This window comes from Sorghum bicolor, chromosome 10, assembly GCF_000003195.3.
Source record: "Sorghum bicolor cultivar BTx623 chromosome 10, Sorghum_bicolor_NCBIv3, whole genome shotgun sequence".
Lineage (NCBI taxonomy): Eukaryota > Viridiplantae > Streptophyta > Magnoliopsida > Poales > Poaceae > Sorghum > Sorghum bicolor.
Genome location: NC_012879.2, coordinates 52,062,464 through 52,084,984, shown reverse-complemented (window position 1 = coordinate 52,084,984; position 22,521 = coordinate 52,062,464). Strand labels below are relative to the sequence as shown.

Below are 22,521 nucleotides of genomic sequence, written 5' to 3'. Positions count from 1 at the left end.
AATATGCACGGTTTTGAAAATTGAGGGATGTATTTTACCTGGTTTTAAAGTTTAAAAATGAAAAACAGACTTTCGCAAAAGTTGAGGGACCTAAAGTGGACTTCTTTCAAAAAAATAATGAAAGAAGGTCAAGGGGATTTTTGCTCGGCCCACTATCTCGCTCTCCATAGAAAAGGCCCATATAATGCCAAATGCATCAAGGCCCAGACCAACTCCCAAAAACGCTCACCGAAAATCCGAACCGTTAGACGCTGATCCAGCGGTCCACAACGACCACACAGCCCGAGAAGGCGACAGCAGCTCCCACTCGCGCAGTCACCCTCCCGCTTCGACCACGACCGAAGGACCGACCGATCGAGCGTCGCCTCGTCTCGTCCCAAGTCCTCCCTAACCCTATATAAGCGCAGCGTCCGGCTTCCTGCCCCCTTCCCCACCCTTCGCCCAAGGAGGCCGGCCTCGCCTCACACAGTCACGCCCCCGCCCGCCCCCGCCCGCCGATCCATCCACCCAATAAAGCGCCTGTACAGATCCAACCCTAAGGATCCGGATCGCCTTACCCCGCGCCGATCCGCGCGATTTGATTCGATTATCCTCCGATTTTTTTTTTGGTGGGTTTCCTCTCTTCTTCGATCGGAGTGCTAGGGTTTGGGCGCGCGGGGGGCGGCGCATTCCAGGGTCATCGTTGGTTCGACGGGCTAGGGTGCTTTCTCACCGGGGGAAGGGAAGCGAATCGAAACGATGGAGAAGAAGAAGGTGGCGATCCCGCTGGTGTGCCACGGCCACTCGCGGCCGGTGGTTGACCTCTTCTACAGCCCCGTCACACCCGATGGCTACTTCCTCATCAGCGCCAGCAAGGGTAAGCGAATCCCCAACCTCACTCCATCCCGTGTGATAGTTTCATTGTAGGTTTCTGATCGGTTCGGATTGTCATGGTGGCTGAGTGATTGTGATGCGATGGTCTGCCGTTAGCTCTGTGTTTACGAGATGTTGGCTAGGATGCATGTGTTTGAGCGTTGCAATTTCAATCTAAATTTATGTGGATGTGAGAATTAGTTGCCGGTGCAATTTGTGCCATGATAGTAACCCGATGCTTTCAACTATGTAGTTTGTTGGTGTGGGCTCAATGTTTGTTTGGTATGGGGGCTCAAAACTCGCTATACTGTAGAAGTTGGACAGTGTTCTTTTGCTGCTTCAGTAAATACTTTGTGTAAGAAAACGGTATTTTTGGCAGTTAGTTACATCCTTTTAGCAAGGAATGTACCATTTAAGGGATAGCAAGTCAACAGACACAGAACACCATTAGTTTCCTTTTCTTAAAAAAAACATCTATGTCTGAATGGCGATACTGATTGCCAACCTAGAAAGGTCCGAGTATTTTTCCTTTTGCACTTGTTTTAAAGTGCTATGGAGCATTGGGCTGGCACATAATGTCTGATTGCTGAGTATTTAACCTGGTGCATGTTTGTTGGTTAGGCAGAAAATAGCTAGCACTTGGTAGGATGGACCTTAACGGATAAGTAGGCTATGTGGTTGATTTCTGGAGAACACAAGGCATTTTAACCATTATTTTTACCAGTCCCACTCCCACTCCCTGACCCTTGAGCAAGAGAAACCCATTACTTATTTCTTAATTTATTTCATTGTGATTTTCGTGCTCCATCCATATGCATGTACTTTGATTTATGTTGCTAGGTCAAACTTCCATGTCTACCTAACATTCGTCTGCCAAAGTAGTCTCCTCCAGGTTATGGCTACGAAGGTTACTGATATTGAATAATCTGTGTTGCTGGTGAGAAAGGGTGGTGACTGCAATATACATGTGACCTTATGGTTATGTGTTGTTTCAGTCATAGATGTGTAGTGTACTGTGTTAGTTATCCAATCCGATCATTTAAGATTTTATGGCTGCCTAGTTGGCACGGTGCAATTTTCTGAAGTTTGCCATATCAGACCCATTTAGAGGGATGAGGAAGCTATTGCAAACTCTTAGTTTATACAATGTCTTGCCATTTTTACTCCTTACATTATATATTATAGAAGTCCCATTGCTGGCCATTTCTTATGTAATCATAACTGCAGAGAGTTTCCATTTTGTACTGCATGGGTTCCTATTTTGGAGTGACATAACTGCAGAGCAAGTTTCCATTTTGTATTGCGTGGGTTCCTATTTTTGAGTGTGTTTTTCCCAGTTTGGACTGCTAAGTTGTATTTCTTGGTTGTCTGGATAACTTGGATAGAGAATATATATGCCTGTTCAGATGGTGGTTATCAAATCATACTCCTTCCATCCAAAAAATAATGCAATCGTAGAGTTCGATTTTTTTCCCAAATTAAACGCACACTTACAGCAGTCTAGGGTATCAGCTAGTGGGGGTCTACTTGTTCAGAACCCAGTGCAGCAGAGTCTTTTCATTTCTCATTTAAACAAAACAAAAAAAATAAGGATGCTGCACCCGGGAGAAAACTGTAGCTGAGAGGCTGCAAGCCTGTAATGCTACACTGCTGCGTAGTTTCGTGGGGCATAGGTTATAGGGGCATTTATGTAATTTCACATGCACATTGGTTTTCGTGCCCAATCCTACAATTGCAATTTTTTTGGGATGAAACAGTTGGATATCCATGAATACTGTATTAAAAGCTTGATAAAGAAATGGTTACGGTTGCATAGAAACATGCATGCACATCTTTGTTGTGGATTACCAAAGAATAACTTGGATCCATTAAGAAGGTAATACATAATTTTATACCCGACCCCTATACAAGGTGGAGAACAGATTTCATGCAAACCTTTACCTGACAATATTTTTTTAAATAAGGATGATCTTGTGGGTATTCAATTCGAATATTGTTACGTTGTATTGTTAGGTTTTTTTCTTCATTTCCTCATCTACTCTTTTTCTTAGGATATTAGATGCATCCCCATTTTGTTAGGATATAATATAATTGCACTTCGTGCTCCATAATGAGCATCCTTGCAATAATAAATTCTCATAGGGGCGTTAGAAATATGAATGATATAGTGAAAGGTATCTCAGATGAAACAATAAGCCAATAATAAATAACTTGTTTTGTACTAGTTGTAAGCAACTAGACATTATAGCACCATGCATCAATTGGATACCAACAGTGTATTAATCTGTAACTTGCAGTTTTTCATGATTTAACTGTGTGCCCATACTGCAATGCAAATAATGAGAATGTTGAACTTCCTATCTATTTTGTGATTGGTACAGCGTTTTAACTAAATGTTGCCCATGAAAAGATTATTATAGCATAGAATCTGTAGATATTTATGGATTCAAGAAGATAAGAGTGAGCAGTTTCTAGGCAAGCTCTTGGTACCGATCTTGGATTGGGACCAAATGATAGTTGAAAGGAGTCAGACACCTGTTTTACATGGTGAAGGTTATACATTTTTAGTTAGATGCCTGATAAAAGGTGATATCCTTCGTTACCAAGCATTGAATGATTTTACATTGTTTGCATCCTAGTTAACTTTGCAATAGGAGAAGCATACCTGCCTTTTCGTGTTGCTACCTATTGAATGACCTTTTTATTATTTCTTCGTTCTGCAGACACAAATCCAATGCTTCGTAATGGTGAGACTGGTGACTGGATTGGGACTTTTCAAGGTCATAAAGGTGCTGTTTGGAGCTGTTGCCTTGACAGGAATGCTCTGAGGGCTGCTTCTGCTTCTGCTGACTTCTCGGCGTATGGTTTTCTTATCCTTTTAAATTCCAATCAGCATTCTTGTTCATTTGATATCCCCTTTTACACAATTGGATTGGATGCATATTACTTATCAAATAATCCCTGTTTTATGGATACTTTCTGTAAATGCTTTCTTTATTTGCTTCCCGTGACATGAATGTAGACGTGCTAAAGTTCATCCTTCCACTCTGATCGGCCAGCAATTTTAAACACAATTAGATCTATACAAGGCATATTTGTCAATGTGTTTGGTGAGGGCAGAAGTCATGTTCAATTGTTTATTTGTTGTCGCCCTTAACATGCATCATTTCATACCGAACTATCATGTGATTATAGGTTAGAATAGATACACTGACCTGGAAAACTTCTATCCATTTATTTATTTATCATTTTATTCTTGGTTTTCATCCTATAGGATCAAGATTCAAGAATATTAGCTATATAAGTTTTTTTTTATTGTTGAAGTTGAACACTTGGATGAGCAAACTGGAAATCCTCATAAGGTCATTTGGGATTAAAGAATTTGGGAAAGGATTACTGTACATACTATATACTATGATTAAACTCTTAAGGTTTAGGAGGTAAATGGCCTACCACCATTGTCATAGCCCTCCTCCCTCCATTCACAAATACAAAGGATTGTAGGTAACCTTCTGTTTAATCTCCTCAATTCGCTATCAAATCTCTTTAATGGCGTTGTTATCCAATGTTATTAAGGCATCGCTTAAGCGCCAAGGCGCTTCACGTGGGATGCCACAGCAGACTTGCCTTAGATTCATATGGTGGCCTTACGACCATGGTGTCCAGAAATCCTCGCTTTGGTGTCCGATTCACGCCAAATTGTGCGTGGCGGGTGCCATACGAGGAGGCCTCTGTTCTGGGCGGTGGGGAAACACGGGAGATTTGGCAGGAAAAAATCGAAAGAGGGAAGCGCGAGGAAGAAAAAGGCACAGAGAGGGAGTGGACGCCCGGGAGGAACAGAGCAGGCGCGCTGGAGACCAACCAGTAGCCGGAGAGGAATAGGAAGCCACAGCTTGTTCGCCCGCGCCGCGGCATTTCCCCCACACCCAAGGGAAGTTGCCGCCTACACGCCCGTAGCCGAGCCATGCGGCCATGTCCTCCCCCTCAAGAACAGCTTCCCCCTTTGGTCAAGTTTCGTGAGGAGCAGCCGCCTGCGAGCCGTGGCCGCCTCCCAATCAGCCTGGCCTAGGAGAGAGGGAAGCAAGAGATGGAGTGAGGGATTTGGGAGAGAGTTGTGGCGGCCTACAGGAGGGATTAGAGAGAGATGAAGACATGTGCTGGTGGGCTGGGCCAGACCGCTTCTTACTCCTTTCTTTTTTTCTTTTTCCTTTTCTTTTTTTCTTCACCATTTACTGCTCTGAGCTGTTGTTTTAAATTTCCTTAAAGTTGTTAAGGTGTCGCCTCGCAAGCCTTACTCGCTTAAGCATAAGGTGGTAGTCAGTACCTCGCCTCGCCTTACCGCCTTGATTACCATGCTGTTAACCTGCCATTTAATCTTAACTTGCCAATCGAAACCTATGAACATGCTTTAGATAGGGGTATATGCATCTTTTCCTATCCAGGTTTTTTAAAGTCTGTCCTTAAAATTCCAGGTTACTTTTATTTTTTTGACCGTGGGAGTTGATTTTGGGTACAATGTGGATGTTACACAACTCTGTTTAGCAAATCTGGTTCTTACAAGTAGGTTTTATTAGTTCAATATAATATACAATTGCATGCAAAGCGAATACTACTAACTGGGAAGTTTGCATGAAAAAGTAACAATTGGCAGCTGTAAACACTTTAACATATCTGCTACAAGATGCACTTCATTGCTCATACCTGATTTGAATTCTCTGTTAGTGACTAATGTTGACGTTCCTTTTCCAGTAAAGTATGGGATGCCCTTACTGGTGATGAGCTGCATTCATTTGAACACAAGCATATAGTTCGGGCATGTGCCTTCTCTGAGGTAGTGCTTGCTAATGCTTATCTTGTCCTCATCTCAATGAAGTATACATGGAAACCATGATTGTCATTTCTGGAGTGTCCTTTCCACCTAAAATGTTGTGCATAGTTCTTTAATAATTTTTTTGAATGCCGTTAACCACAGTGGACAATTTGGCCAGCTGTTGCCCTAATTTGTTATGCTTACTGCAATCATTGGATATCTGAAAAATGTACTGGTAATATGGCTGATTTGTATCTGTGGCCGCATCTTTCTTAGCATTATTAGTATTTGTTCACCTTTTGACTTTATTATACAAAAATGTATTTCCATGTTTTTGATATTGCTACCTACTCCCTCCATCCCAAATTGTAAGTCATTCCAAGAATCTTGGAGAGTCAAACTTTTCTAAGTTTGACCAAATTTATATGATAAAATAATAATTATCATGATACCAACTAAATATCATTAGATTCTTCCTTAATTATATTTTCATATAATACTTACTTTACGTTACAAATCTTAGTATTTCTCTCTATAATTTTTGTCAAACGTGAAAATGCTTTGACTCTCCAAGATTCTTGAAATGACTTACAATTTGGGATGGAGGGAGTATTAAAAAAAAGAGAGACTTGGGAGTTTGCTGTGTTTGGCTTCCTTAAGCCAATAGACAAGTATTTTCAAACTAAAATCAGTTTGATTGAGAGAACATATGTTTGGGGCTTGGTGCAGCTGCTTTATGTCTTGTCCTTCCATTTCTCCTTTTTACACACTTTTGTGCAAAATTGGCCCTGTTCTTCATGGGTTGCTTCTGGCCTGACTTAAATTGCAATTGACACTGCAGGACACCCACCTTTTACTCACTGGAGGCATGGAAAAGACTTTGCGTGTGTATGATATGAATCGTCCTGATGCAGCTCCAAGAGAGCTTGACAAATCGCCTGGTTCTGTCCGAACTGCTGCTTGGCTTCATAGTGACCAAACTATATTAAGTTCCTGCACTGACATGGGTGGAGTAAGGTGTGTGCACAAAAGAAATGCCCCAATCAACGATAAACATCTATGCTGGTTGGCCTATATATTCACTATAGGTGTGTTCCTTTTCATTAATTTTTACAGTATTGTGCAGACTATGGGATGTGAGAACTGGAAAAATTGTCCAAACTCTTGAAACCAAGGCATCTGTCACTAGTGCAGAAGTAAGCCAGGATGGCAGGTTCATCACTACAGCTGATGGCTCAAGTGTAAAATTCTGGGATGCAAATCAGTAAGTTTCATTTATCACCATTTTCGTTAACCACTTTGGTTGATTGATCCCTTTCTGACAAACATTTTGTATTTTGCATCAGCTTCGGCCTTGTTAAAAGCTATGATATGCCGTGCAATGTGGAGTCGGCTTCACTTGAACCTAAGTCTGGGAGTAAATTTGTAGCTGGAGGAGAAGATTTGTGGGTTCATGTATTCGATTTCTTCACTGGTGAAGAAATAGGTAAGTTCCATCCTTTTTAGTTCTTTAGCCTGCAGTCAGGACCCCTGGTGTACCTTTGCATATACAAATAGAAAGATTAGAGCATCTCCAAGGGTTTTGCATTTGAGGTTTGCATTTGAGTAATTTGCCAAAAAGCTCCAAAAGAGCTATCCAACGGTTTTGCATTTGGAGTTTGCAATTTGGGCAACTTGGCAAATGAGGGAGCAAACTTGGCAAAAATGCCAAGCTGTGGACGACTTTGCAAACCCGATCGCGCGAGCAAAGTCACGCGCAAAGAAAGCGCGCGCGCCTGGAGACCTTCTATTTTTATCCTTTGCCAAGTCCATATGCCAATTCCCTTGGAGATGGCCTACTTTTATGCTTTGCATTTTGTTTTGGGAGTTTGCAAATAGCAACAAATGCCAAGTCAATTTGCCAAAACCTTTGGAGATGCTCTTAGCATAGCGGTCTTGTTTGGCTTTCAATCAAATGAATCTTATCAGTTGTGTTCTGCAATTCTAGCTTTCAGTGTTGAGATGCGTTGAGTATTTATTTAGCGACATTATCAGTTACATTCTAGTGTTTTAGCTTCAAAGCTAAACCCAGGTCCCAGCTCACAAGTCTATAGTACAAAGTAAAATCATGTAGCAAAAATTTGTTTATAAGGAATCAAAACTTCTTCCCTTGAGTACCAATGGTATTTATACTCAGAAGAAAGATTTATGCCGCAATGATAAAATCTGGATTTTCGCATTTTGCTATTGTTCTCTAGAGATGTTTGTTTCCTATTATATATGTTCCAAATTTGCCTTACCTTGAGGACTCGAGTTGTCAAGGGTTAAACAGCCTTTTGGGCGAGGGAATTTTTCATAAGAATTTTGGTTTGCTGGTGGCTAGTTGTACAAGGCTTAAACCCATAGCATATATACATGTCTGGAAATGGATCTACCTAGTGGGCATCTGTTTTTGTGTCCCAGGTTCACCCTGGATCTACCTAGTGTGCATCTGTTTTTGTGTCCCAGGTTCACGCTGAATCACTGGTCTGTCCAAATAGTTTTGGCTACATTCACTTGACAGTCACCATATTTTCGGTCTGTTTACAAGTATATTAGACCCAATGTTGATGGCATTTGTGTAATGTTTTGTGTTTCTTAAGGTAGGAAGCTTTTGTCATGTTTAGATTTTTTAGTTCTGTTGAAATGTTTATTGCCCATTAGTGGTTCTCTTCTCCCATCTTCAGTATTTCTATGGGATGTATGCCTGTTTATGGTTTTACTCCATTACCTTCCAAATGAAATGACAATGTTTCTTCAATGCAGCTTGTAACAAAGGGCATCATGGTCCAGTCCACTGTGTCCGGTTTGCACCTGGTGGTGAATCATATGCATCAGGTTCGGAAGATGGCACCATTCGGATCTGGCAGCTTAGCCCGGCTAATTCTGATGACAACGAGGCGGCCAATGCAAATGGCAAGACAACTGCTGGGGTGAACGAGGTTACAACCAAGATAGAAGGCTTCCACATTCCCAAGGAGGGGCAGACCGAGGGGTAGGACCTCATGTGCTTTGTGGTGCTTGTGGTTCTTATTGCGAGGAGATTGCCCTCAGAGCTGCGGTGGTTATTCAGTTTCTCCCTGCAGAGTCATCAACGCCTGTTTTTGATCCAAGGGTATCCTGGCTTCATGAGTCATCATCACAGCTCTGGGGAAAAACCATACCCCTCATAAGCAAATGGTGGTGGGTTTTTGGATGGGGCCCTCGCTTTGATAGCACATAGCAACTGTAGTGTCAAAAATAAACGAGAATGCAACTTAGGTAGTTTAGGGACCGTGTCTGCGTTCATTAAAGTGAAGTATTCTGTATCTCAGCTGGTAACCTTGATTGTTTTGACTCGTTTTTTTGGCTCACTGTGTTCAAGTCCCCTAAAATACTGAGGGCTTCATTTGTAAACTTGTGGCTTTTGATGTTGGAACGCCGATCTTCAAAGCTGACGACCACTTCTTGGTTCTGAGGTAGTTGTAGAGCGTCATGCCTATCAAATGACAGATTTCTGTTCGGATGGCTTGAGCTCTACTGGACATGCTCTTGTGGTGGCTTCCACGGTACTGAAGACCAGGACACGATACGCGAATCCTGCAACAGTTTTTGCTCACATGTTATTGTGCTCCCGGGCCTTGTTTAGTTCATCCTGAAAATTAAAAAGTTTTTAAGATTTTCTGTCACATCGAATCTTGTGGTACATGCATGAAGCTTTAAATATAGATAAAAATAAAAACTGTAAATCGCGAGATAAATCTTTTGATCCTAGTTAGTCTATGATTGGACAATATTTGCCATAAACAAACGAAAGTGCTACAGTAACAAAATCTAAAGTATTTTCACATCTAAACAAGGTTTTACTTCCACGTAAAATTTTTCAAGATTTCTCGTTACATCGAATCTTTATACGCATGCATAGAGTATTAAATATAAACGAAAATAAAAACTAATTGTACAGTTTGATCGGAATTGACGAGATGAAGCCTAGTTAGTTCATGGTTAGACAATAACTACCACAAACAAATGAAAATGCCAATTTTTGAACGCCCTATCCGGCATATTTGGTTTCATGTTATTGAGGGCACCTACCCGAAATTCATGATTGGTTTAGGTATCCCATAAAGACGACTTTTCCCAGAGGACATCTGGGATATGGCACTGGCGCATGTTGCGTTTTCCAGCAAAGACTCCATCCCTCGTCGCTGCTTTCGCACAGGGAATCGCGTCACATGCCCCGCCATGTGAGCCAAACCTTGGTTGATTGCATTTGATCGGCCTTTCTGCGATGGTTTCAGGCTGCAGCGTCCATGTGGAATTACTTACAGCTTACTGTTGAGACCTGTTGCTGTTCATGCTTTCATGGCCGCCTCATGATTGGCACCAGCTGTGCCACTGGTACTGTTAGAAGTCTTCGTTTTTAATAATCGTTACGTCCAGCAGAGACACGGGAATTTCTGCTCCAAACTGCTGCTGTAACGGACCATGGTTGGTTGGTTCAGAACCTCAGATCTAACTAACGCGCACTGCAAATGGTTTTCTAAAAAAGAAAAAAAAATTGCGCGGTACTGCAAAGGACGGTCTTGCAATTGTGATCTTGTATCAGTGCTTTGGCCTCATCCTCACGTGGTGCCAGTGTCACAGGACGTTGTAGGCTTCTGCCTGCCTGCCTGTCTGCAACAGGAAACGGAAAACTCCGTTTCATGCTGAGTCCGTTCCAGTGCAGGCGCACAGCAGTGCACACGCAGGAGGAACATCGCTGCATGGACCACGGAGGGGTTCATCAGGAATTCAGGATGTGGTTGGCAAGTGGAGCTGAGCGCTTGGGCTTCTGCAGCCACAGAAGGAAAGACAGGCGCGCATCAGGCAGCTACACGAACTGGCCGGATGCGGAGCACGGGGACCTCACCCCCTAACTGCAGGGCACACTTGCCTGCAGCTGCAGGCTGGATTGGTGTGAGTGTTCCATCATTCCATGGCCAAAGTTCATTGTCATCATGCGCACCTTTTCTTGCTGGCAAAACAAGATTTCTTGTACAAACCATAAACATACATGTGTACACCCTGTTGGATGTTTTTCCTCAATGAATCCAGTGATACCAAGATCAAGTGGTCAACTCTATTTTAATTCGAAACAATGCTGAGACAACCAGACAGGCTACAGCTGCTATCACGCAATAAGTTACAGGTCGGATATTGATTACAAGTATGAATGCTTAATTGACAGGCTCTTCCTTCTGGATCATTCATTTAAGCAAGCTCAGATCCACATCAGAACCAGCAAGCTGAAAGTCATTCCGGGCAATCACGCCGTCACAGCAGCACACAAGTGGCACATCACATTCAGTACCTCCCGATAACAAACTATAGTTGCAATCCAAGACACTGGTAATCTCCAGATGTTAGAACAGAACCAATCAATTGAATAGGGGAATTCAAGTTTCAGTTGGCCTACAATCGAAACGTCTCAATCAGGCAGCGAAGAATTCGACACCGAAAATCAATTGCTTTCCCCAATCTGAAAAAAATATGACATATCAGGCATTCAGACGACCCTACCGAAGAAATCACACCCTTTCTACCTAACCGAATCATCTACTTCAAGTTCCTTCACAGATGCCATGCTACAACTGAAAACAAGAACTGACGGTGGAAACAATGGAATGGAATAAACCTCTGCCCAGCCCCTGACAACCACCCCAACTCCACTTGCCACCTAAGAAGAAGAACCAGGGAAGTTCTTCAAGCACCGCCAACCTTTGAAATCTTTGGAACATCCACCGGGAAGTTGTCAATCTCATCCATCCAGGGGCTCTTCTCCTTGGCCGGGTTCACAGTCCGGAGCGCCTTCCAGACGGCGCTGTTGCACTTGAATCCAGAACCGAACGCGATCTGCCAGATCCTGTCGCGCTTCCTGATCCTGCCCTTGGCCTCAGTGTATGCCAGCTCGTACCAGAGTGAGCTGCTTGATGTGTTGCCAAACCTATACAGGGTCATCCTCGATGGCTCCATGTGCCAGTCAGTTAGCTCCAGGTTCTTCTCCAGCTCATCCAGCACAGCACGGCCACCAGCATGGATGCAGAAGTGCTCGAATGCCAGTTTGAAGTCAGGGATGTACGGCTTGATCTTCATCTTGAGCACCTTCTTGGCAATCAGTGTGCCCATGAAGAGAAGCTGCTCTGATAACGGGAGCACCAACGGCCCCAGCGTGGTGATGTTGGTCTTAAGCGCGTCTCCGGCCACCGCCATGAGGTCCTTGGACAGCGACACACCAATCTTGCCAATCTCATCTTCCTCCTGGGTCACGCAGCCGAAGCACTTGTCGTCGGCGCCCTTGTGCGTGCGCACCGTGTGCACCAGCTCATACTTGGACCTCCGCCTGTCAGACCGCCTGTTGGAGAGCAGGATGGCCGCACCACCCATCCGGAACAGGCAATTCGACACGAGCATGGACCGGTTGTTCCCGAAGTACCAATTCAGTGTGATGTTCTCCATGCTGATCACCAGCGCGTAAGAGTTGGGGTGCACCTGCAGCAGATCCTTGGCGAGGTCAATGGACAGCAGCCCAGCGCTGCAGCCCATCCCGCCGAGGTTGTAGCTCACAATATTCCCCCTCAGCTTGTAATGGTTCACCACCATGGCTGACAGCGACGGCGTCGGGTTGAACAGGCTGCAGTTGACCACTAGGACGCCAATGTCCTTGGGCCTGACCCCGGTCTTCTCGAGCAGCTGGTCGATGGCGCCGAACATGACGGCGCGCGCCTCCTTGCGCGCCTCGTCCATGCACGGGTTGGGGGGCACCCGGAGCACGGCGGGGGGAAGGTAGGTGTCCTCGCCGAGGCCGGAGCGCTCGAGGATCTTGCGCTGGAATTCGAGGTTGTCGTCCGTGAAGGATCCGGTGAGGTTGGAGCAGTGCATGAAGGTCTGGCGCGTGCACTTGCGCTCCGGCTCCGGCTTGTAGCAGGCGAAGTCGAGCAGGTACACGGGGCGCGGGCGGGTGAGGAAGTAGACGGTGGAGAGGAAGACGAGCAGCGTGGAGCAGGCGACGACGGAGAGGAGGTTGAAGCGGAGCTGCTCCCACAGGTCGGCGAGGTCGCGCGGGGAGACGGTGGAGAGCTGCACGGCGACGAGCGCCATCAGCGGCGACAGCAGCAGGTACATCCCGTGGGAGATGAGGTAGTGGTACCCCAGCTTCACATACTTGAGCCGCACTGACTGCTGGAAGTCCGGCAGCCGCCTCCGTGGCTGCTGCGCCGGCGGAGCGGCGGCATTGGGCGGCGCCGACGTCTCCATTCTGAAAACAACAGAGATTGCCGTCAGAAAAGCCCCAAAATGCCAGGATCTCAGCCAAGAACTTGTGGATCTCAACAAATCGTGGTTCAGATTGGAAAGCGCAGAGAATCCAAATCTATCGCGGGCGAGTCATCAGGACGCGAGGGAGGTTTTCAGGCGTACCAGGAGGAAGAAGCCGTTCCTAGAGAAGGGTAGGGAGGAGGCGACGGAGGGAGAGAAGGCTTCAGCCGGTAAGCCGCCGCCGCCGCCGCCGCCTTCCCCCTCTCTTGTCTCTCGATCTCCTCGCTAGTGCGGCCGCGAGCGCCACGGGGAGGCGCCCAGCTCGGTGGTTTAATAGGGGGCCAAGGGAGGCCACGCGAAATGAACAAACGGAGAAGACAAGGGGCCGTTGAAGACGAAATTTCACCTAGCCCCCTCCGTAAACTTCCGTATTCTACTTTAGCCCAAAAGGATTGAATTTGAGCTGGCATCTTAATGAAAATATTATGTTTACCAATTTTTGTTAGGAAGTACGAAGACTTGGTTGTTGAGAAAATATTTTTATACTAATCAACGTAGTACATGTTAATTAAATAGTTACAAGGCAATAATTAATGTTCTAAATGTTGTCCATTTCCTCTATTTCTTTAGGGAGATTTACATTTTTACCATTATTAAGAATGTCTCTCATCCGATATCACTTTTAGAATTGCCCTTACATATATTCCATTGGAAAGAGAAGAAATCTTCTCTCTCCAATGGTATATATGTAAGGGCAATTCTAAGAATAATATTCGGATGAGCGGCATTCTTAATAATGGTAAAAATGTAAATCTCCCTTTCTTTAAAGCAACTTGACTCTATAGATTGGATCCAATTTTGTCCATATTCTGAGTCCTTGGCCTCATAAGAAAAAAAAACATCCTTTTTGTATGGTTTGTGTCATCTTCTATGAAAGAGTGAAGTGGATTGTGAGACCCTAATTCAAAGTTAGAGGATAATTTGTAGTTTCACTTGAAACAAGTCCAGGCACTTCTACACTATAAATAGCCACATTTTGATTAGGATAAATTTGAAAACTTAATGTAAGGCGGTTAGGGGTTATTACTAGAGCCCCAAATGCACGGATAACAATTCTATGGATTTCATAATTCTCTCCTACTTAAAAATAGTAGTTTTTCTTTGTTTTATACGAATTTATTTCCCTACAATCAAAGATAAAACAAACCCCTACGGCAACCATATCGTATTTCCTTTTTTGTTTTCATGCTAGTATGTAGAAACATGATCATATCGGCAAAGCTCCTCTCATATTTCTCTCCATGAACCTTTACCTTCTACCCTACTAATGTTGGCATATTCTGCCTCTCTATCGCACGTTTGTTTCTCCCTGATACCAGGATCATAATCATTCATATGACATGAGGGTGAAGTTGCAAGTTCCATAGAAGCCTTTAAGGATGCAAAAAACAAGGACAAAAAGTTGTTGTTGTCTTAAACTCTACTTTTGAGATAAAACAAAGGATGTATTGTAAGTTTGTGATTCCTATGAGCCATAGCCTTGTAAGATGATTCCCACTATGTAAACCCCCATGTCATGGCCATGGCAAGATGTTTTATTAATAATGGGCCAGGCAGTGGCTTTTTTTCACCACTCATAAGGTACTGTAGCTGCAGCTGCAGCTGCAGTGCCTGCAGACCCTATATTTGCTAAAAAAAAGAATCTACAAGCATGGTTTTATTAGAAAAGGAATGAGTCGATATTTCCAAGTTACGAGTATTGCGCCGTGGCACGTTTGCTGTGTTCCATGTTGATACATTCCTTAGCCAAAAAGAAAATCATAGAAGCATGTTTCCCGTACTAAATTTTTTTGGAAACGTGGGGCTAATTGCAAAACGACAAACCTTTATGCAACAGTTTCTACAATTATATGTACCGCAAAAAGAAGAATTTCTGCGCGTACAAAGATCGACGGCGGCGAGGGTAGCCTGGGTTTAATACGGACGGCTGGATGGACCTGGATCAACAGGTGCCGACGTTGCGGGTATGGTTAGAAACAGTAGCACTCGTACTACAGTAGTGCTGGACAACTGGGCCTGCGAAACGTGTGAGCCCCCGTTGCTGGACTGGCCTGGCTGCTGCTGGGAGAGTCTTAAAAAAAAAGACTACTAAAACAATACACGTTGTAGAAAGATGCCCCTTTCGAAGGCCTATATATTCTCAATTTCAAGGAAGTCACTCTAGGTATTTTCTACATGTAAATTTCTCTCATATTTAGCTCACATTTTCTCAAAGTTTATGTATCGACATTTAGTTTTGTAATATTTTTTAGGACACATGCCTCAGCGCTGAAGAATACAAATCATGGGCAACAATTTTGTTTATTCTTTATCATTTTGTGGTTCTTGCACCCTGACTCTTGGGGTGGATTCAATTTACATGGTATTCCAGGCGAGCCACGCATACTCCACAGACATAATAATTGACACACGGTTTGATTGGTTCAACTGTAAATTATGAAAAAAATTGTCGTGAGTTGTGAGTTGTGAAAAAGGTACTGTAAATTATGTGTTGTGAAGAAGTTATAAGGTTTTTGATAAAACAACTATGGAACCTACCATTTCTCTTTGTCTCTTTTGAAATGGTTGTAGAAACAATTCTTTATTTTCATCCATTTAAAAAACCTGAAAGATAAAAAATAAAGCCAGGGTCCAAGGTGCTTTGAAAAAGTAGTTTTTGGTTATAACTGTTTAGTTGGTTTTATGTTTTTTAAAGCCAAAGCAAATACAACCATAAAATAGTGGGATGATTTGAAAACCTGGGCGATTTGTTTTTAAGGAGACACTTGTTGTTGGGTGCTAAATTTAAACTATAGCTATATAGGAAATGTTATTTCTACAATGGTTAAAATCTACACCAGCAATCCAAGAATTTTCCATAAGTGAGAGGACTTATATAGCCTAATCCACGTGAATAGGAACAATGTCATTTATGGTATTGGTTGCCTAAATAGGCAGGTCTTAATTGCACCCTGCTTTAATTTACATGCTTGATTGAGGGTACATGGCGCTCTCGCTTAAATTGTCCAACAAATCTAAGAAGTATCTATGTTTGTGGATAAAATAAATACTCCTTTTGTCCTTTAATATAATGTGTTCTATAAATTTTAAGACAACTTAAAGAAACACTTAAATGAGATATGTATCCATAGATTATTTTAATCATAGAGTTTCTTCTCAAATTATGGCTTTTTTTAACAAATCTTACCAAATCAAAAATAAAGTCATTATATAGAATATATTGTATTTCAATACAAATTTAAAGAGTCACAATACACTTTATTTCAGAACAAAGGGAGTAGTAGAGGTGAACCATAAATGGTTCTATATGAAAGCACACACTACCACGGAACATTGTAACACTTCTAGTTCGAAAGAGCATGTGCCTCTTTGGTACCACTGCCGGTACTTCACCTAACACTGATATAGGCCTTAAAAAGAAGAATCCAGCAAGCATGCTTGCAAGAGAAATAATTAGTCTCAGGGCATGTCCGAGGACTCGTCGTTAGTCCTCAGGCGAGACGAAGAATAGCTGTCATTAATTTGTTTTAGTTTATCCTTAGGAAAGTAAGGGGGTTTTAGCTATAGCTTTAGGTATCTCTAATTGTGGTACTCGACAAACTAGTATAAGGAATGAAGTCATTCTATTGAATTTAAGAAATAAACTCATGATGTACCACCTCATCTGGATAGAGTGGCTCCTCAAACTAACACCCTATAAGAGGCCCTTTGGAAGACAGGAATGGTCAAACACACGAATTAGAGTGTACAATTTTTGTAGGAATGCAAGTGTAAAACAAATGATTGAAAACCCATAGGTATACATATTATATTGTTCGGGTAGTTCACAGGAAAGGAATTAGTTATATGCTATCAATCTTCTCAATAGGCTGCTTATGAGCTTTGCATCAGTAGTAAATTTGGGTCGATCTTGGTTCAACATAACAACCTAGCTTAAAGTATATTAGAGAGGGTCTAAACTTCCATATAAATCTTTACTCACCCTTGGGGTGTCTGAAGACGTCACTAGTACATAGAACCACTAGACAGGCGGTTCCCAACCCGTTTTCACAGGTGGATTGATGAACGGCATGTGTTGGATGCCTGTGGAAATAAATTTTTCCACAGGCGGGTAACTGAGAACCGCCAGTGCCACCTGTGGAAATCTTTTTATAGAAAATACGAAATCGATTTTTAAAAATAGGAAAAAATTTTTAATCCTAAGAAAGGCTCACTGGATAATCGCCCGCCCGTCGCAAGTCGCGTAAAATCGCACGCTTCCTGAGACCTGGCACTCGCGCGTAGTCTCCTCTACCACTCCACCTATCACTCAGTTGTGTCTATATTAGAGTTTAGTTCCTCACATATTATCCTAAAACGAGCATATATTGATTGTTTGAGGCCCTAAACGGAATTCAATAGAAAAGTTGCCAATTACAAAGTTTCATAACTTTTTAAGATCTACAACTTTTGTATTGGTAGTTTCTCCATCCGAAGTCATTTACAAAATTTGAATTTCAAATTTGAGAAATTCAAACATAGTTTTCGACGACAAGATGATTTCAAATGAAAAACTCATCAACTACAAAGTTTCATAACTTTTGAAGATCTACAACTTTTATTTTAACGGTTTTCCAAAAGAGGTCATTTGAAAAGCTCAAAAAATCAATTTCAAATTATTTCTACAGGCGGTTTTCTTAAGAAACCGCGTGTAGAAATGTGATTTTCACTGGCGGTTTCTCAGGAGAACCGCATGTAGCACTTTTTTTTGTATTTGACAAATATTATTCAATCATGGACTAACTAGGCTCAAAAGATTTGTCTCGTAAATTACAGATAAATTGTGTAATTAGTATTTCTTTTATCTATATTTAATGCTCTATGCATGTGCCGCAAGATTCGATATGACGGAAAATCTGAAAAAAATTGCAAATTTTTTAGGGAACTAAACAAGGCCTTAGCTTAATTTATTTGCGTTAGTTGGTGTGTTCTCGCGTCAAACATAGTATATTTGATCAACCACGCGCGAGGGACGACAGCAAACACGTCAAGCAGTGAAGATGCACCCAAGTACAAGCGGACGCGGTTGCAATGGTTCCGTGCTCGATGAAGCTGGACAAGTGTACAGCCAGCAGCCCTGCCCATCACGGTTGGCACGGTGCAAGAAGCCCATCGACTCGCTAGGGAGGAGTGAAGATACAGGAATCATTATGCACGAGCCACGTTGGGCACCCGTGGACATGCGGACTCTACCTCTATTACAGAAACAATGGACATCTTGTTTTTTAAAAAGTCATTTTTTTTTAAAAGTTTGGTTATATTCATACAAAATCGATATCAATGTTTGACTTATTACATCGTGAATATTAACACTTTTTTTAGTATATGATCAAATTTGAAAAATATTTTATTTCTCATAAACTCAAAAGAACTTTTTTTTTTACTCTAGCCATTTAGTTCATTTTAGATAATCACCTTACAAAATTAGCCTAGAGTTGCTTGTTTAGTGTAAAATATTATTTGGCAAATTATATACGTGTTTAGCAGAGAGAAACATTTTAGATTCTCAGAAGAATCTCTGGAATCACTGCTAAACGCACCAAGCATGATTTTCATTCCCATGGTTTTCAAAATTCCCATGGTTTTCGTTTCCCATAAAACTTCACCGGGCATAACATTTGTTGCATAACATTTGTTGTCTCTGCTACTCCTAATGGCTCTCGGTCCCGAGGGACTCAATTGCAATAGGTGAGATTGTTCGTTGGTGTAAAAAGTTATGGCTGAAACTGTTGACTGATTTATTGTAAGAGAAAAATACTATTTGCCGGTAGAAAAAAAAATACGGCTGATAAGACAAGCGAACGGAACGCTCTGTCAGTCTACAGTTTCAGCTGGTAATGCATGATGTACCTCTTTTGACCATAACTGCATGATGATGATGTACTACAGTACTAGTATATCCCTCTGAGAGAGGGAGGAAGCCGGTGTGGCGGTGTGCTTCCAATGATGAATGATCAGCTGCCGTGGCCCGTGTGTTGGTGGTTCGCCAATTGGCCATTGCCCCTCGCCATCGTGCATCGGCAGCGCATGCCCTAGTAGCAGAAGCTCGTGTAAATGCGCGCGCCCGGCCACCGCGGTCCGCGGGCACGGTCTGTCTGCCGGATATGCCGCACCGCAAGCGTGGAACTGGCTGGCAAGCCCATGTGAGATGTGACCTGCCTGCACCCCTATCGTATGAGTACTCCGTAGCTACTACCTTCTCTAGCATCCTCTCCTCATTTCTTATCTTATTTTTAAACTAGGTAGCGTACCCGTGCGTTGCTACGGGATATCTAACATTTTATATTTAAAACATAGGAATCACACAATAAGATAATAATACTGTAAAACTGAAATATTAACTTTAAAGTGGCATTATCTTAAAAAAGCAAAATTTGCAAAATCAAATACAATCACGGAGAGCACAACGTCGTAGGCTCATAAACTCTACTTTATAGACCTTTCCAAGCTACGCTAAGATAATGTTTAATGTCCGTAGGAAGAAATATCTGATATCCATTTGTTTCGTGCGTCAATAAATCCACAAATAGATCATACCTCCTTGTCGCTTATTCAAACCCACCTAGGACTTCAGCAGCTTAGCATAGGCATCTATGATATGTATGCATTGAACCATTAGAGAGAAAAGGACATTGAAGTCGCCAAAGTTTGATTGAGTATTATGACTTGCATATGTTACCTCATCGGACAAGTATTCATGTGGCTCAAAAAGACATTCCATATGGTTTCCCGACACCGGAACATCATCTATAAGCACAAGCTCCTCCTTTCTAGGTGGAGATGGAATTTTTTTGACAGATTCAATTATGGCTCTATCGGTACAAACATAATCTGAAAAAGACAACATACTTATATATAGGATTAAAGTATACAACAATAGTTAGTTTTTTCAAAGTTAATCCATCAAAAAAAATATTAATACCTTGTGGACCAATCGATGAGGACATAGATTTTTTGGGTTTATTTTGTAATATTTTGATTTCTAGAAGTTTTTTTTCTCCCATCGAATCTACAAGAGAAGTTGATAGGCCTTTTTCTTCTTGGACTGTATCAATGCTTAAGCTCTAGTCATCTGGTAGAACTACGTGCGTAACGTCTGTACTCATGCTTTCTTACAACCATTCGGAATCATCCACGGGCTTATTGTAATTTTCTATTTGTAAATATCTTCTGAAACCTTCTGATTTGGACTATCTATGTCGACCTAAACGATAAAGATATTATTTTTTTGAAAATAATTAAGGTAGATCAAACATAGATTTCATTAGTTCAGAATTGAAATGATATATAGGTATATAAAATTGTATTGTCTTTGTTCTATTGTAAAAATGTATTATATATTCTTAGTTTAGTTTTTAAACACTAATAATGAAATCATTTAGATTTATTCTGTTCAAATAACTAACCAAACAAAAATAGCAATAAATATTTAGCTGATTTAATGAAGCCCAAATGATAATGTAATTTTGTATTTGTACATGAATATACTTTTATATTGTTAAAACATATATATATATATATATATATATATATATATATATATATATATATATATAAACACATGTAATTATATACATAATAATATATGTGTAAAAATTGGGGAGAAAACAAACAGAAGAACATAGTTATAAAATGGCAACGTATCATATGCAACCCAACTTCGTGTGCAACCTATGCAACCACCAATTAAGGCCACAGGATCTAGATCCAACGTCGAGGTTTTTTCACTTAGGGCCTGTTTAGATTGGGGATGAAATTTTTTTGGGTGTCACATCGAATGTGTCGGAAGGATGTCGAGAGGGTTTTTTTAAAACTAATAAAAAAACAAATTACATAGCTCGTCAGGAAACTACAAGACAAATTTATTAAGCATAATTAATCTATCATTGGCATATGTGGGTTACTGTAGCACTTAAGGCTAATCATGGAGTAACTAGGCTTAAAAGATTCGTCTCGCGATTCTCAACTAAACTGTGTAATTAGTTTAGTTTTTTATCTACATTTAATGTTCCATGCATGTGTCCAAAGATTCGATGGGATGGATGAAAAATTTTTGGGTGGGGAACTAAACAGGGCCTTAAACCCCTCCACCTGTGGGTTTAAATTTAACCCGTGTGTATCCACATGGGAGGGTTTAAGTGAAAAAAATCTCAGACGTTAGATCTAGATCATGTGATCTTAATTGGTGGTTGCATAGGTTGCACACGAAGACAGGATACGTTCTTATAAAATATATCTAAAGAACATAGTATATATATCTATCTATAAGAAGAGTATATGCCCTCATAGTTGTTTGGACACAAGGTACTGTTACCCTGTAGCACTTCGTCTTTTCCTCCTTCCTTTTTCCCAGTCCACCATGCAAGTGCATCCTCTGTTCTCCTCTCCTAGAAATTGCACTTTGTAATCTAATTGTTGAAGAAACTGGTCAACACCTATTTGTAGACTGTGAGTTTGCAAGAATGTGCTGGGATATTATTGGAATTGACATCCCCACTGGTTCTTCCTTCCCTGACCTGGTTTTTATGATCAAAGCTCAACTGAGATCGCCATTCTTTATGGAAGCTCTTATCCTGATGTGTTGGACAATCTGGATGGCGAGGAATGACTTAATTTTCAATGGTCTGAGTAATAATAGAGATGCCTGCTGAAGAAGTTTCTTCAAAGAGCTAGGACATCTAAAATATCGTCTCAAGCAAGGGCAAGAACACTTGTTTCAATCATGGATTCAAATCTTGATAGCTGGAGCTGCTTAGAACTAATTTTCTTTGTTACTTTTTATGTTTCTTAATTTTTCTTGCTTGGTTTGAATTAGATTAGATTAGCCTTTTCTAGCTTTTCCCTTCAGTTTGCAGCAAACACTCTTTCTTTTGCTTAATATATTTCGCTGTAGGGGCCCCGGCCCCTCCATATTCTTCAAAAAAAAATTTCTCCCCATTCTATTCCAGCGTCACTGGCCCACCCAGAGAGGTTGTCCCTCGAACCTTCCATCTCCACCGTGGTGGCTCCCAATGCGGCCACCCCCGGCGTGGTAGGCTGGCGCCGGCCGCCGCGGCCTGGCAGCGTAGGCATGGGGGCCAGCCCTGGTAGAGTCGCGCCCTCCCCGAGCGGTGGTGCTACAAACTCAGCCTTCACTCGGCAGGGCACCTGCGTGGAGCAACACGCGCCCGCCTCCAGCGTGGCAGCCTGGGCATTGGCGGCTGTGGCCGTCCTGCGTCGGTACGGGGACCAACCCTGATATAAACGCAACCCTCCCCGCGCGGTGCTGCTGCAGATCCAGCCTCCACTTGGTCGGCCATCTGCACGGACGCCCCAGCGCCAGCTCTGATCCAGCTTAGAATGCACACATGTCAGGTTTTTGCCTATCTTGGCTCTATTCCTCATGTTTCCTCTTTTGTTATTGCAGTCCACTATGAGCACTACCATATTTCATAAGTTCTTTCAGTTCCAATCGAATTTTGTTATGA

The 22,521-nt window shown here is 42.1% G+C and overlaps 2 protein-coding genes across 2 annotated transcripts; one reads left to right on the top strand and one right to left on the bottom strand.

Annotated features, from left to right (window-relative positions):
- Positions 419 to 9,137, top strand: LOC8082245 (serine-threonine kinase receptor-associated protein). The gene is made up of 7 exons (XM_002438590.2): positions 419 to 856; positions 3,576 to 3,711; positions 5,602 to 5,683; positions 6,504 to 6,679; positions 6,789 to 6,926; positions 7,009 to 7,148; positions 8,447 to 9,137. Exons 1-7 carry the CDS (start codon positions 739 to 741, stop codon positions 8,677 to 8,679), a joined length of 1,023 nt encoding a protein of 340 aa, XP_002438635.1. The 5' UTR covers positions 419 to 738; the 3' UTR covers positions 8,680 to 9,137.
- LOC8082244 (3-ketoacyl-CoA synthase 11) lies at positions 11,063 to 13,303 on the bottom strand. Its single transcript, XM_002437189.2, has 2 exons — positions 13,118 to 13,303; positions 11,063 to 12,956 (listed from the first exon to the last, which is right to left on the bottom strand). The coding sequence occupies exon 2, from the start codon at positions 12,953 to 12,955 to the stop codon at positions 11,405 to 11,407; it is 1,551 nt and encodes a 516-aa protein (XP_002437234.1). The 5' UTR covers position 12,956; positions 13,118 to 13,303; the 3' UTR covers positions 11,063 to 11,404.

Coding starts and splice junctions, on each gene's coding strand:
- LOC8082244 (XM_002437189.2), bottom strand. CDS start 12,955: ATGGAGACGTCGGCGCCGCCCAATGCCGCCGCTCCGCCGGCGCAGCAG.
- LOC8082245 (XM_002438590.2), top strand. CDS start 739: ATGGAGAAGAAGAAGGTGGCGATCCCGCTGGTGTGCCACGGCCACTCG. Junction 5,684..6,503: donor GGGCATGTGCCTTCTCTGAG/GTAGTGCTTGCT, acceptor TTGACACTGCAG/GACACCCACCTTTTACTCAC. Junction 6,680..6,788: donor ACTGACATGGGTGGAGTAAG/GTGTGTGCACAA, acceptor AGTATTGTGCAG/ACTATGGGATGTGAGAACTG.